Below are 15,390 nucleotides of genomic sequence, written 5' to 3'. Positions count from 1 at the left end.
TTTTACATAATTCTTATGTTTGTTAATTTATTTTCCATATTCTTATATATCCTTATTATTTGCTCTAATGACTTCCTTGCATCCAAGCTGTCAATTATCTGCTTTCTTGTCCACACTGAGAAGTCCATCCCAACACAAATGATGACAGTTTACTTTGCTCTGAGCCAATGGGATTTCGGCATGAGTAGACTGCGTCCACTACTATAATGGACTCACCCCTTAATTATTTAACTCTAATCGTCTACTATTATCAGGTTCTGAAACCATTTTAGGCCAAAAGTAAGAAACAAAATTGTTTAAGTGTCATTCACATTAGATATATAACGCCTTGTTGACTTTTGTAAGACGGTACTCTGTTGCATTTCTGGCAGTCATGAACTCAGTCATTTTGATCTGCAGTCTACATAAGTCTACTCATGTAGACTGCAGTTAAATGACTCCTCCCCATGAAAACGCAATTACCTTTTACAGTTAGATTACACAGTGATGAAAGTTTCACATAATTTTACTTAATTCCTTCCACTTCCCAGACCCTGTTATGTTTTGGACATCATCTGAACAGTCTGTAGCCCAAGTACCGTATTCATTAATCTATTCATGATTTTTAATTACTAAGCAGTTTAACAGATGGACCTCTCAATGATACACATACATCAAACTCAGTGTGTAAAAATGATTTCATGTTTATAAAAATCACATTTGAAAGTGCCATAAGTTTAAATCCATTGATACTCTTGTGCATATGTCACACCCTAAAGGTAGTCGTTGAGAGGTCCATCTGTTAAACTGCTTAGCGATTAAAATAATGAAGAGATTAATGAAAACTGTAGTTAGACTGTTCAAGACCAAAGGATCCTCTCCGTCAAATGCAATCAATTTTGTAATCAGTGTTATTGTTCAGTAAAAAAAAAATATATGTTTAATTTTGATTTCAAACTGCAGCCCTTTTTCTAGTAACAGGGTTCTCTTTGTAATCATCTTCAGTATGCTATCTTTACCATCGCCAGAACATGACAGAGTCTAGAAAATGAAAGAGAGCTGAATTCATCGGAATAACTACTATGATTTTCATTGCTGTGTAATCTAACTGCAAAAGGTAATTGTGTTACAGTGGGAGATTCACTTAAGTAAGGCATACAGATCAGATCAGAATGACTGCTTGCAATCATTAGCTGAGGAATGTTACCATAACTGGAAGTGCAATAGCGCACCATCTTATAAAAGTCAAAGCAAAAGCTTAAACAAGGTGTTACACGTCTAATATAAACGACACTTAAGTGATTACATTGCTTACTTTTAGCCTAAAATGGTTTCAGAAACAGATAATAGACGATTAGATTTACATAAATAAAGGGTTAGTCCATTAGAGTAGCCGACGCAGTCTACTCATGCCGAAATCCCATTGGCTCAGAGCAAAGTAAACTGTCATCATTTGTCCTGGGATGGACTTCTCAGTGTGGACAAGAAACCCCGCCCCAAAGCAGATGATTGACAGGTTGGATGCAAGAAAGTAAATGGTGATAAAAATAAGAAAAAAAAAATATATATATATATATATATATATATAAGAATAGGCAAAATAAATTAATAAAAATAAAAGAATGAAATTATGTTAAAATAAATAAATTTAAATATTAAAATATAATATTCAATTATTCTTATTTATTTTTCTATATATTTTGCATTTATGTTTTATTTAGCGTTTTACGCATTTGTCTATACATTTCCTCATTCATGTCAGGAAATACACAGGGAAATAATAGGCAAAATAAATTAATAAAAAAATAAATACATTTATATGAAAATAAATTAATGAAAAAATATTAATATTTATTTCTATATTTTGTCATCTATGTTTTTATTTCTTGTTTTGTGTATTTGTCTTTTCCAGATATAGCTTTTTTTTCGTAGCACTCCTATCATTCCATAGCATAGTGGCCCAAATAACATCCACGTTTCCCTGAGGCCTTGCTGTAGTTTAGAAGACCAGACGGCTGATGTGGCTTCTACTGTGCTATGCGGGAGGGAATGTTTACCATGCATGTGGATTTGTGTGCTCATTTGCACTTGTGCCTGGCTCAACTGCATGAGTCCTCCGTCCATTTGCCTGTATAGACTCATATGTGTATTGTCAACATAGCCAAAGTTTTTAATTATGCTTCGATACCTTTGTGAAAAGTTATGTTTAGTAGATAAATTAACATAAGCAGTCAGTAATTTGACATGATAAATGGAAAACCTTGTTTTGAAAGCATGAACACCAGTTTAAATAACAGAAGAAACTGAATTAAACAGAGCTGTCTTATTCAATGAACTAAAGCAGCTAATGAGTCAGTTGTTGGCAAAAACTAATACTTTGACCTGTTGTTCATCATAATAAAAGAAATAAACATTTGTAATTTAAGTGTCTTATTATACTTAAAGTTTTGGTAGTGATGGCTTTTATCATAATCTGTGTTACATATGAAACTTTACTTGGGAATCAAAGCCAAAAGAGAATTATTGTGACCACTTATTTACAAGCCTGAAAGATTTATTCATAAATTGTTATCCATAATTACCATTACTATATATCCCACATATACATAATGCATCATTTCAGTGTATTCCCACTTTGTACTTCATTTGTCTGTCCTCCAGACTTCCTCACCTCATATGTCAAAATTTCTGTTTCTCTGTTGTCTTTTCAGTTGACCTTCACCCCACAGCAGCAGCTGTTGCTCCAGCAGGCCCAGGCTCAGCTTCTGGCTGCAGCTGTGCAGCATTCAGCCAGCCAGCAGAACAGCACCACTGGGGCCAACATCTCGGCCTCCGCAGCCACACCTATTACCCAGCTGCCCCTGTCACAGCCTATCCAGATTGCCCCTGTAAATCACTATAGTTTCTGGGACTTATTTCCATGATGAATTCTGGCTGTACGTTTGAAGCGCAAATGGCAACTTAACTGCTTTTGTTTTTTCTGCAGCAGCTACAACAGCAGAACCTAAGTCTGCCTCAGTTTGTTTTGGTTCAACCTGGCCACCCGATTGCCACACCAATCCAGCCCCAGTTCATCATCTCACAGACACCGCAGGCACAACAGGGTAAGGAAAAATGGTTTACATGCAGGCAAAAGAAGAGGGAGAGATTTCAAGTATTTAATTGCTATTGAAGCTCTGTTTTATCCCCTCTCACCATCTGTCTTTCATTTTCCAGGCATATTCAATACCCAGAGTCTTCTAACTCAACTACCTCAAAGCCAAGCTAACCTCCTGCCGACTCAACCAAGCATCACCCTTGCAACTCAGGTTGGTAATGATGCAAGCATCTTTTCTAAACTCTGAAAAAGTTTTGAAAAGATGCTTTAGAGACGAGAAATGTCAGTTTCACTTATGGCGCTCACGCTTCTTCAGCTATTTTATAAATTTGCCTGATGCCTTTTTTAAAATTTTACTTGCACACTTATGATTTTTCATTCCTTTGAAGACTTTTCAACTTTATAAAAAAAAAAAATGTTATGCTTCTGCTCTCGCCAGCCTGCAACTCCAACCCGCACAACAGCGGCCACACCTATTCAGTCCCTGTCCCAGAGTCAGACCCCACCCAAACGGTTGGACACCCCCACCCTGGAGGAGCCTAGTGATCTTGAGGAGCTGGAGCAGTTTGCCAAGACTTTTAAGCAGAGACGAATCAAACTGGGCTTCACACAGGTGTGTGTGATACTGAAACGATCTCCACAGATTCAGTCTTGTTTCGATTTGCAAATGTCTGTTTTTCTTTTGACAGTGAACACCTGTGGATGTTTTCATATGTAGATTTGTGTAAATAAGTCATGAAGGAAGCTAGATTTAATAATTTAAATATCCACTTCAGTGAAAAAGAAGTTCTCTTTACCTTGCTAATGTGTGTGTCAATAATCACTTGCACAAACACAAAAAATATATATAATGTATCACAACTCCCTGATGCTGCACACATACAAGACACCCTGTATCTCTTTGAATGAGTGATAACAGTGCTTTATGTAAGAGAGGTTATTCATGTGTATGCTGATATTGGTTTGAATGAGGACTAGCATGTGTGTGAGAGAGGTGATTTTATCATGAAAGAGGTGGGCTACAACATGGCTAATGCTTGGATTCTAAATTGAGATAGCAAGTAAAATGGGTAACATTATTTCCAGTAGGTGGCAGCAGTGAGTCATACTGTATAAAGAAGAAGGGAGACTGTGGCTAGTAATGTAAATATAGAAAGAATCGCTTTTAGTAGAGCAAGTTCCTGTGACTAGCCGATTGTCCACGGATAACATGTCTGTCATTCAAATACGTTTACGTGCGCATGTGATTTAGTAGTATGTGCGTAAATGTGAATTACTTTAAGTTTATATGTGAGTAGTTACTCTTGTGTATGTGTGAGTTGATTTGTTTGAGTGTTTTTATTAGTAATATATATGCATGATTTCAGAGGTATGTGTGATTGTTAAAAATACATTCTGTCCTATACTATGCTGCATACTGTACTATTTGCTCTTATTTAGTACCAGTCTCCAATACAAACACACTTTGATTGTATCCCTTTTTTACTAAATTTTGCTGCTGTGTAGCAAAGACTAGTTTGTGTGAATTAGAGTGACGTATAAAAAGGTGGGGACCTTTTTTGCATATTCATAGTTCTATCTATATTAAACTAGAGAAAAGTAAAACGTTACATCTAGGCCATTTCAAGTCGTTGTGACATTATTTTCATGAGGAAAAAACTTCTAAATATGTAATTTATGATGAACAGAGATTCATTTTTAAGACTTTAATCAAAGTCAAGAGATGAGAGGAGCTTAAATAATTTATGCGGTCATATTTCTCTGCCTGTTTCTCATTCCATCTCATAGGGGGACGTTGGCCTGGCTATGGGGAAGCTGTATGGAAACGACTTTAGCCAAACTACCATCTCTCGCTTTGAGGCCTTGAATCTAAGCTTTAAGAACATGTGCAAACTCAAGCCTTTGCTGGAGAAGTGGCTCAATGATGCAGGTTAGTCCCTAAACCTTCCTCAGTTATCAAATGGCAGTCAGTTTGTTATGTCTGTATTGCATTTTCTTGTTATTGGTATGAGACCAGTGGTCTCACATACTCGGACACACCTGTAGGGAGGAAGGAAAGGTGCGGTGCAACCCATGTAAATGGTGGAGATCATGCTCTACCCCAACAAACTTTGCAATGGATACCTTGTCTTTACCTCCGTTCCCTTCTTTTGTGTCGGTGCTGTTTGTGCAGAGAACCTGACATCTGACCAGTCCTTGTCCAGCCCCAGTGCCCTGGGCTCCCCAGGCATGGGCATAGAGGGCATCAATCGCAGACGGAAGAAAAGGACCAGTATCGAGACCAACATTCGAGTGGCCTTAGAAAAGAGCTTTCTGGAGGTGAGAAGCTCAAATTCCCAGGTTTATGGGTTCTGTTTTTTTTGTTTATTTTGTTTGTTTTTTTTTTTTTTTTGTGCTATATGCTTAAGTAGTATAGTATTTAAAATTATCGCGCTGTAATGGGCTCCAGGCTAACTTTTTCCATTGGTTGCACTGGTGCTCCATAACTTTTTATTCTGGATGCACCACCAAAAAAAAACTTTGGTGCATCCCACTTATTACATTGTCGCTCTCAGCACTTAGTTTTAATACATTTTAAAGACTGGTTTTTGAATTACCCATACACATTGATGATTATTTAAATGATTGTGAACCAGAATAAGGTATAGAAAATTTTAATTTTATTTAAAGCATATATGTTAAGTAGAAAAAGATAACCCATTATTTAAAAAAATAAACTTAAAGTGCGAGCTTCACTGACCTTAATGAAACTAAACTTCAAAGTTTGAAATGACTCATAACGCTGTGCTGTTTCTAGCAAACTTCCTTCCTCAGTATTTACGTTTATTCTTTTTCATGATAAATATCTTCTGGGACTTTAATTTAGTAAAAGGGAGCTCCTCATTATCTACATTATATGCCACATTTATGACTGTTCAAGCAGCCACAAATATCAAGTTTTTTCTTTTTAAATACAAAGTCGCCTCTCCTGTTTGCAGTTTTCTTGACTGCTCTCGTCTTCCGGTCAGTCTAATGCTTCACTAGAAATAGATGCAGCTTTTAAATTTTCTTTTGAGCTGTGTTGCATTCATTTTCAGTTTTTAGCAGGTGATGTCACATAGATGGGGGGTTACTTGTTCATTTGGCTCTAACACCATGAAAGACTCTTAAATTAGTGGAGGTTGTAGATAACAACAACAAATGAGCAATTTCCACAATGTTCCACATTTTACAATTGATTTCAGTTTCAATGAGTCCGTGTTGCTCTTTGTTGTACTGGATGTGTAAAGGGGTCGTCATTGAAATCAACACATTCTGATGTGCAACTGCTGCATTAAGAGGAAAAGATCCACCCTGTCACTGCCTTTATTTGGCTTTTTGTCACAGTGTCATTCTTCGTTTGGATAAGAAGGGAATGAACCCTTTATGTTCAGACAGACATTTGGGGAGATAAAAGTCCAACACTAAAAGGCTAGATAAACCTGACAACTCTTTGGTTGCATGGTTGCACTCTAAAGCCCTGCTATACATGTTTTGGTCATAATGTCTCAACCCTGTATGTTGATAATGTGGCGCAGTAGACTCCTCAGTACTGACAGGGAATCCCTGGCTTCTTTGCCCCCTTCAAGCAGAACCAAAAACCTACCTCTGAAGAGATCACAATGATTGCTGACCAGCTCAGCATGGAAAAGGAGGTGATTCGGGTCTGGTTTTGCAATCGCCGACAGAAAGAGAAGCGAATTAACCCCCCAAGCAGTGGTAACAGCGGAGGATGCAACACCCCCATCAAAACCATCTTTACTCCCAGCAGCCCTTTGGTAAAGATTAAAATACTTTCAATGAATTGAATTTTTTTTAAGCATTGCTTAAATTTTATTTTAAAGTTTTAATGTTAGTCATAGCCAAGTTCTTTCCATTTGTTCTGTCAGCTAAGAAACAATCTGCTCTGATTTGTAAAGACAACAGTAGCTCATTGAGTCCTCCCTCATATTCTGTTGCTCAGGTGGCCAGCACAGCAAGCCTTGTGAGCAGTCCAACTATTACATCCACCACTCTGACTGTAAACCCAGTGATGCCTCTCACCAGCACCAGTGTTTCCAATTTGTCCCTTACAGGTAAGGTTGCCGTGTGCTTATATGTATGCCTTTAAGTCACACGTCTGGATTGAAGCCCTAGAGCAAATTTATATATCAAAACTGCTTATTTTAACATTTTTCCTCCATGAAAATAACCTGTTTCTGCCTTACAATGGCTTAGCTGTAACTCTACACCTTTTCTTCACGTCATATGCACAGATCCATTAATATGCTAATTAGGTCCTTCCGCCATCTCCACTGCTCACCTGCAGCTGGAACATACCTGCTCCCCATTCAACTCAGTTCGAACGCTTGACACCACACAGTACTGTGGGATAAAACCAAAGATGTGTATAATTGTACAAAATAATGGGAAGGGGTCAGAGCTGACTATTAGAAAACAAACCTAACATATTTAGGCTAGCAGAAAGCTTGTTATCTGTCTTGTCTTAAGTAGTTTACAATTTGCATACGTGGGTGAATATCTTAAACACTACAATATGCTATTTTGTAACATGTAGCAAAATAAGCATTTGCACCCAAGTGGTGGAAATTAAGGTTGTGTGTTCATTTATAAACTCGTATTTCAGGGGATAAAGATGCACTGACATCTAAGCCTTCTTTGGACATTGCAGCATTACCTTCAGAGCGAGAAGAGGAATTGAATATTTTCTGTTTTGTCTCCACCAAGGCACAACAGTTGGAGCCACAAACACTGCATCCGTAATCTCCACTGCACCTATGGTTACCACAGCAACCAGTTCTCCATCTTTAAGCCCATCTCCAACGCTTAATCAGTCCTCATCCATAGACAGCAAAGCTGGCATTCAGGCGCAGACGATTGTCACACAGGCACCAACATCTGTAGCTACAACTTTAGGGGCAGGACAGGTGATGGTGGCAGCGCCGGGACTGTCTGCGGCGCTGCAGAGTGCTGCCCAGTTGCCCACCAGTGCCAGCTTTGCAGCCATGGCTGCTGCTGCAGGGCTCAGCCCAGGACTGATGGCATCCTCACAGTTCACGCCAGGGTTAGTAAACACTATGTTCAGTGAAGACTTTTCACTTTTTTACCTATGTGGTGTTCTGTATTGAGCTAAATTATCTTGTCTGTGTGTTCAGGGGCGCCCTCCTCAGTCTGACTCCTGGGGGTCTCGGCAGTGCCCTTAGTCCTGCTCTCATGAGTAACAGTACCCTGGCTACTATTCAAGGTGTGTACTACAACAGTCCTATGCTGCTCAGATATTTTCTGGTCTGAACGAAGATGAATCTGTTGTTGCTCAGGTTGCATGAAGTCATCAAGACAACCTAATAGTGTAATGTGTGTAATGGAGGCAAATACTGCATGAAGACTCAACACATTTGCATAATTAGACCAAAGTAAGTAAGGACACACCCATTAGGTTTAATCCTGCTGAGAGGAAATTACTTCTGTGAACAGTGAAATTAATCCTGTTGAGCCATAATAAATATAGTGTTAGAAAAACATTCTGTGAAGAGAAATTCTAAGGCATGCATGCTGATTAATTTTAAATATAATCAAATTTTCCTCCCAAACCTTATCTATATTTAGATTCTTCTAAGTAAGACCTGTTTTTCCCTCTACACACTGAAACAGCCTCACTGTCATGTTATTGCGTTCAGTCTCTAAATACACAAACGGCTGCTTTTTCCCCTCCACAGCACTGGCATCGGGTGGCGCAATCCCCATCACTTCTCTGGAAGGTGGCAACCTGCTGTTCGCCAACACCTCTACCGCTAACACTCCCAACCTGGTGACCACGCCGCTTTTCCTAAACCCTCAGAACCTGTCGCTGCTTACCAGCAACCCCGTCAGCCTGGTGTCGGCAGGGACCGGGGGGCTACAGGTCACTGCTGACGCCCACCACCAAGCCACCACGGCTGCCGTGCCTGTGCAGGCCTCGACCATTACCACTGCCTCCAAGGCTCAGTGAAACAAGTCAAGCTTAGTCTCGAATTAACTCCCTACAGTCCCTACGTTGAGCACTACTTCTGTCACACTGTGTAGGGAACAGGGTGGTTGTTTGAAATAGGCTCCGTGTTTCACTTAACAACCCTGAGTTCTTTGCATTGTATCTACCATTATTCAATCCTTTTGCTGCCACCAAAAAGAAAACAACCTCCAATAAGATTGGGCCTTTTTGTTTTTTTTATTTTTTTTTTTTATTTTCCCCGTATTTTTGTTTGATTCTTGGACATTTTTCCACAAACAGAAGCCAGATGGATGCAGTTGTTGGCCTGCCGCTTATCACAAACCCTGACCAGTGTTCAGGTGGAAAATATCCCTGACACTGTCAGCCTGTTCACGTTTTGTACATATATCCTCCTTTTACCAGGGCAGAATCTTCTCTGAAACTTCTAACCAAAAAGAAACAAAAAAAAACCAACAAAAAACTTGTCTTTTAACAGTCAAACTCAACTGATTTTTACTAATTTCACAATGTCCATCACTAACAGGGGTTTGTGCTTCACCCTGTCTTTATCTTCTTGTTTTTTTCTTTTTTGACAGGCCTTGACTTAAATCATATCAAATTTATATTGTAGAAGTCTTTTCTTTATCTTTACTGTCTGTTGTTTTTGACATTTTTTCAGAACTTTGTCCAATATTAAGTTAAGATTTAACTATCACTTTTTAATCGTGGTTATAAGGCTTTAAAACAAGTAATAAGTGGCCGATATAAAGGTTATCATTGCTTTAAGGGTCGGAGGGACAACGCGGGTCTCTTCGAGTCTCTCTTCTGGAAACACTGAGTTTTACATTTTGCTGCGGCAGCGAAGACACCGACGAGCTTTTGTAAAATGATGGGCTAGGTGTGGAGTAGACGCTGACAGAAAATGATTAAAACATTGAGAGCTTTAAAGTGAGCTGCAGACACGCAGTCCTGCGACAGAATGAGGAAGCTTGGGTTTGTGATATCCCTTGGAATACTATACATTGTGTCTGAGTTCAGAGACAGAAAATAGATGTTTGTTGAGGACTGCTTTGGCAGATGCTGAAACCTCAGCAGCTGGGCGATCCACATTGTTCTGAGGTGGGCTTGTTCATGGATCTTTCTCACCATACCAGACGTATGGTGGCATCGGCTTGGTGAGGTTGTTGTATTGTGGATTTTTTTTTTATTTTCTATTTTAATAGTAGTACTGTTGTATCTACTTGTGCACAGTATCTGTACCAAAAAACTGGATTGATGAGCTGCAGTCTGCCTGTTTTGGGAGGAATGAATTCTGTCTTTTTATTCTGTCTGCAGTCATTTGACTGACTTGCGTACTTTAAGATATACCAAAAAGATTTCTTAAAATAATTGCTGTGTGTAGTCGCTGTAGCTTAGTTTAGTCAATATATTTATGATTACAGAATCTCTCTTCATTATCAACAGAATATAGAAATGCAATATTTTGATCATTTCCAAAGACTACATTTGTTTAATTTGATACGATGTCTCATAGCTCAATTTTTGATTGGCAGCACAACTTACCAAAAATAAGAGGGATTGGTGGGTCGGGTGTGAGGAAGTTGTTTCTTCTTTATCATTTTTATGTTCATTATTATTATTTTTATTATATTTTTATAACCACCTGGGCCTCGCCCTTATTGATCTGGTTTTCTGTGAGCCATTTGATGGCTTTTGTCTTTTTTCTTTTTTAGTCTTTGTGTTGACAGTTTTTGTTCTTTGGACCATTGTTGAAGGGGTTTGTTTTTTGGTGTTGTGCTAAAATTCAGCCATAAAACAACAGCTTGAACCAAAGTGGTTTTCCTCAGTAGTTGCTGTGCCTGGGCACACAAGTTGACGTTAACACGATTTCTACTCTCCACAAGTGATTTTTCTCAATCTCTCACTTCGGTCGATGCCAGATTTTTTTCTTTTTTTTTTTTTTTTTTTTTTTTTTTTCGTCTTGATTTGGTGCTGCTGGATGCGGATCACAGAAACTTAGCTTTAACAACCTGCTGCTGAAGCTCCCGATGGAGCTGAGCTGTCGAGAGGCCTGCATGCTTCCTTATAGCTTTATGACTACATCCTGTGAAAATCAGGGTTTTGTAGTTGGGACCCTCTCAGCTGGAGGGCTCATCAATGTAAATGCATAGATCTGATCGTCAGAGAACATTCTTCACCTCCTCTTAGCGCCACCACTTTGAACCAGTCTGTTAACAAATAAACAATATGCTGCTCCCAAAATCTGTTTATGGAGTAGTTTAAAACCTGCCAAACACATCTGGGGGGGGGGGTGTTGGGGTTAATACCATTACGTGCTGCACATACAGCTAAACCCCACACAGAAGTAGCATTGTTTCGCATTAAAATGAATGATGGGAGTGTGTATTATTGTGGCTGTAAGAAGTGAAATTTGTCCCATGTTATCCTCTGTGTGCTTCTTTTCTCTTGAATTATTTGACTGAATATACCTCAGCAACACTTACATATAAGGTTCACCTTTAGACATTTCTGTGTATAAAACATTGTAGAATGTAAAAAGTACTGTCTGGCTCGCCATTCAAGGTTCATGCTATTGAACCATACATAGGAACCGTACGTAAAAAGGACAACCTACTACTGCTATTTTCGAGTACTACTATTTATGGGGTATTTCCAGGTTTAAATATAATTTTGAGATCCTTCTTGCCAAAGTGAAAGCCTTTATCTTTGCAGCTTGGTGGATGTCTGGCTGCTTGTGTTGCTGGTTTCCCCACCTTTGGAGCCCCCGCGGGGCCCAGAGAAGTGAGTCCTATTCCAGTGCTGTTTGTAGTTACATTTGCTAGCACGATGAAGCAGTTGGCACCATAGGATGTTACTGAAATATTTATCTGAGGAAAGACTTAAGAATTAGAAAAACAATCTTTTCTTAATTCTATACATATGAATAAATAAATATATATATATAAATATATAAACACTTGTAAGATATTCATATTTTATATTTGAACCATTATGTTATCAAGACTGAATGTAGTGTTTATCATAACTAAAAAAAAAATATCCCCTGAATCTTTTTGTTTCTTTTCTTTTTAATATAAAGTAAATTTAAAAAAAAAAACTGACATGACCAAAAAAAGATCTGAGGAAATGTAAGTGCGCGCCCTGGTGGAGCGTGACTCGCCATCGTTTGTTGGTGAGGTCTTTCAGTTGGAGGGGCTCATACTGGCGCTCCTTGGAAGATAGGTCCTGTGGTTGGTAGGAAGCTCTAAAGCATCTGCTTTTAATCCTTTTTTTATTTTCATGTTTTGAGTCGTCGTGGACTTGATTTGCTGTGCTGTCTTTAACAATCATATGTTTGTATTTTTTTATGCGATTACTTTATGCCTTTAATTGTTTTGTATAGTGTGAGAGGGCAAGATCACTGGTTTTCTTAGTTTGACAGAGAAGATTAACATTATCATTTATGCCTTATTGTTACGTAGAAGACATGAGCATTGTAGCATTGTTGTTCTGTGTGTGTGTGTGTGTGTGTGTGTGTGAGTATGAATCTGAGCATTGAGCTCTAGTGAATTGTTTTCACTGAAAACGCTTTGGGCGTTTTAGAGCGTTGGATGATTATGTTGCTACCTATCTGTTGTAGGTATGACCTGGACAGGTTGGGGGTACCTGTGAGAAAAGCTTTACTAATAATTCCAGCAGGTGGTTGTGTGTGTGCTTCTTATAAAGAGAGAATAGTGAGGGTAGTCTGCAAACCATTATGGTGCATTTTCACCATCTTCCAGCGGGTGTGGAGAGTGATTTTATTTTGATCTTTTTTAGAAAAACGTGTGACAAGAGAGTAATTGTTTTGTTGTTTGGATTGAGGTTCTCTACTAATTAACCACAGGCTTTGAGCTAGCCATTGCCAAACCAGCTCTGAGATCTGTTTTGGTGAATTTAAAAATTTGTGGACAACTTAATATCTTAGAAACATCTTCTTGGCACTAAGTCTTTAGTGATTCACTTTTAAAAAGATGATGGATGAGATTTTGAGAATTCTCTCTTGGATCAATCAGGCATTAAAGTTATAGTATGATGGCCCACCACACTGGTTTGCTGGTTTTTAATGTTTGAAAACGGACATGTGGAGCACCAGTAAGGCAAAATAAACTGTTGTATACCTCATTTCTAACTCAAGACTGAGTGAAACCTGCTTTAATCTACTTAATAAATAAGGAAAGTTAAAAAAAAAACACAAAAAAGGACAAATACTCAAACTTATGTCGGTGGAGAAGCCTGCTCGTACCTGTACTTAATGATGGGTTGTGGAAAAGCTGCCACAAGGGGGTGACAGATTACACATCAGTGCTCATGAATGTCTGCTGTCTTTCTCTTATCATTTTTGTGCACTTAAGCTGCAATCTGTCTCTCAGCATTAAAACAGAATTATTTGTTGTGACTTGAGATGAAAGTAAATTTTTAATGATCTGTATTCCTTTGCTGCCACTTAAGTTATTTTCAGTTATACAGATAACCCCTTTATGTTTGAACACTTTTTTTTATTTTATTTTAAGTTTGACAATCCTGTTTTGTTTATAATTTTCACTCTGACCAGGTGCAGGTATGTGCATGTCTTCCCACATGACTGTGCGCTGTCACAGCCCGCTCTCAGTTTCCTGTGGTACCAACGTTAACCAAAGACTTTTAACTTGATTGTATACGAGCAACACCAATGTCTCGCCCATCCCCGCCTCACTGCTCAGCACCAAATTCGGGCTGCATGCTCTCACCTGAGCCCTCTGCTCATCTGTATAGAGATTTTTTTTTCTCTCTCTTTTTACCGCATGCGAATGTGCGTCCCGTCGGTGCAGCGGTTTTAGTGCCTGGGGCCGGGGATTGAGGGGGCTGGACGGGGACTGAGCGGGCTTCTCTGACGGGCACGAACCAATGTGGTGGTAGCTGGGTGATGTTTGTTAATACACACTGAGGGATGATCCTGTGCACACTGTACCTGCTCAGGACTTTGTATGTTTGTCTATATTGAGCACTGTTGCTAGGACGACCCTCTCCTCTTTTCCTTCCACCATTTCTCTTTCAAGGACTTAGGTGAAAAGGCTGTTCCTACGTCTCAGTGCGTCTGTCTCTTCCTCATCATCTGTACACTGTAGTCCCAGGACATAACCTTGTTGTCTCCAGGAATACACATCCTGCGGTCGTTTAAACCTCCCTCTTTTCCTCCTCGTTATTCTCCTTTCCTCTCCTTCAACATCGTCTCTTCACTACAGACTCTGATCAGCTGTGACACTATGCATCATGGTCCTTCACTGCATGGACTGTGTCCCTCTGGCTCAGACCTCTGGCCAACGGGCTTCAGTGACACTTTGTTAAATGCTTTACTCCATGTGAGGTTGTAGGACCTCACAAGCGCTATCCCAAAGCAAAAATCCAAATATTTAACTTTTGACAAATGCAGATACCAAAGATATCTCTCTCTGTCCTGTATGTCTCTTTCTATTTTCTCTCCCTTTCGCCCTGCAGCATGTGTATTAAGAGACAAACCCAGCACTGGCTTTAGTCCTAGCCTCAGTAATTCCAAAGCTTAAATGTATATTTTGGTATATTTCTGAGAAAAACTTACGTAAAAAGAGTCTGTTTCTCATTTGTTTGTTGTAACCTCTTTTCTGTCACAGCATGGAACTAATTGCAGAACTGTCTTACTCTTGGTAGGTGAAAAATATAGTATTTTTGTATGTTTTTGGGTGTGTTATGTGTGCGATTATCAGTTCATAGCCCAAGTGACCACGGCATTCAACAGAAGACAAAACCAAAAAAAAAAAAAAAAAAACCCAAAAAAATAAAAAAAAAGAACAATGCCAACCATGTACATATTATGTCTGTGTATCTCAAGTAATGCTTTCTGTAAAACATTTCCCGTTGGAAGCTTGGGCTCATCTAAAGGAATGTGTTCCCGTTTCATTTCCCTTTTTCTTACTCTGCAGTCTGATTTTAAAAATAACTATCCAGGACTCGAATGTAAAGAGTTTTGATTTCCACCATGAAATATAACACTGAGAGGGGCACTGCTCTAATCTGATTACAGAAACTTTTTGAAAATTAAAAAAAAAAAAAAAAAAAATAAAGGAAAAAAAAAAAAAAAAAGCCTCCAGCCATGGTGGCATAGAATGGACAGATTGTGTAGGAGTTTTAAGTATGTGAATCAGGATACATAGTAGGTTTTGATGCATTTGTCTGCTGTATTTTTGTTTTTATACACATACAAAGATAATCTTTACTGTAAATGTACAGTTCTCTTTTGTTGTAAACATCATTAAACCATTTTCCAAGTGTT

At 38.8% G+C, this 15,390-nt stretch overlaps 1 protein-coding gene across 8 annotated transcripts in view; it reads left to right on the top strand.

Moving 5' to 3' along the window:
* The window catches only part of pou2f1b (POU class 2 homeobox 1b), a 23,607-nt gene extending 8,217 nt beyond the window's left edge, over window positions 1-15,390 (top strand). For 4 of the 8 annotated variants that reach the window (XM_042002667.1, XM_042002674.1, XM_042002675.1 and 1 more), the window contains 11 exons: window positions 2,691-2,867; window positions 2,966-3,083; window positions 3,196-3,287; window positions 3,516-3,689; window positions 4,865-5,006; window positions 5,241-5,395; window positions 6,685-6,873; window positions 7,059-7,170; window positions 7,823-8,159; window positions 8,251-8,339; window positions 8,812-15,390. In XM_042002667.1, coding sequence (XP_041858601.1) covers window positions 2,691-2,867; window positions 2,966-3,083; window positions 3,196-3,287; window positions 3,516-3,689; window positions 4,865-5,006; window positions 5,241-5,395; window positions 6,685-6,873; window positions 7,059-7,170; window positions 7,823-8,159; window positions 8,251-8,339; window positions 8,812-9,083 — 1,857 coding nt within the window. In that variant the 3' untranslated portion in view covers window positions 9,084-15,390. The remainder of the gene's footprint in view (window positions 1-2,690; window positions 2,868-2,965; window positions 3,084-3,195; window positions 3,288-3,515; window positions 3,690-4,864; window positions 5,007-5,240; window positions 5,396-6,684; window positions 6,874-7,058; window positions 7,171-7,822; window positions 8,160-8,250; window positions 8,340-8,811) is intronic. The other 4 variants (XM_042002668.1, XM_042002672.1, XM_042002670.1 and 1 more) reach the window with 4 other exon arrangements.

This window comes from Melanotaenia boesemani, chromosome 12 (assembly GCF_017639745.1).
Source record: "Melanotaenia boesemani isolate fMelBoe1 chromosome 12, fMelBoe1.pri, whole genome shotgun sequence".
Taxonomy (NCBI): domain Eukaryota; kingdom Metazoa; phylum Chordata; class Actinopteri; order Atheriniformes; family Melanotaeniidae; genus Melanotaenia; species Melanotaenia boesemani.
Note: the sequence above shows the minus strand (reverse complement) of the source record. Positions and strands in the feature narration are given on the sequence as shown.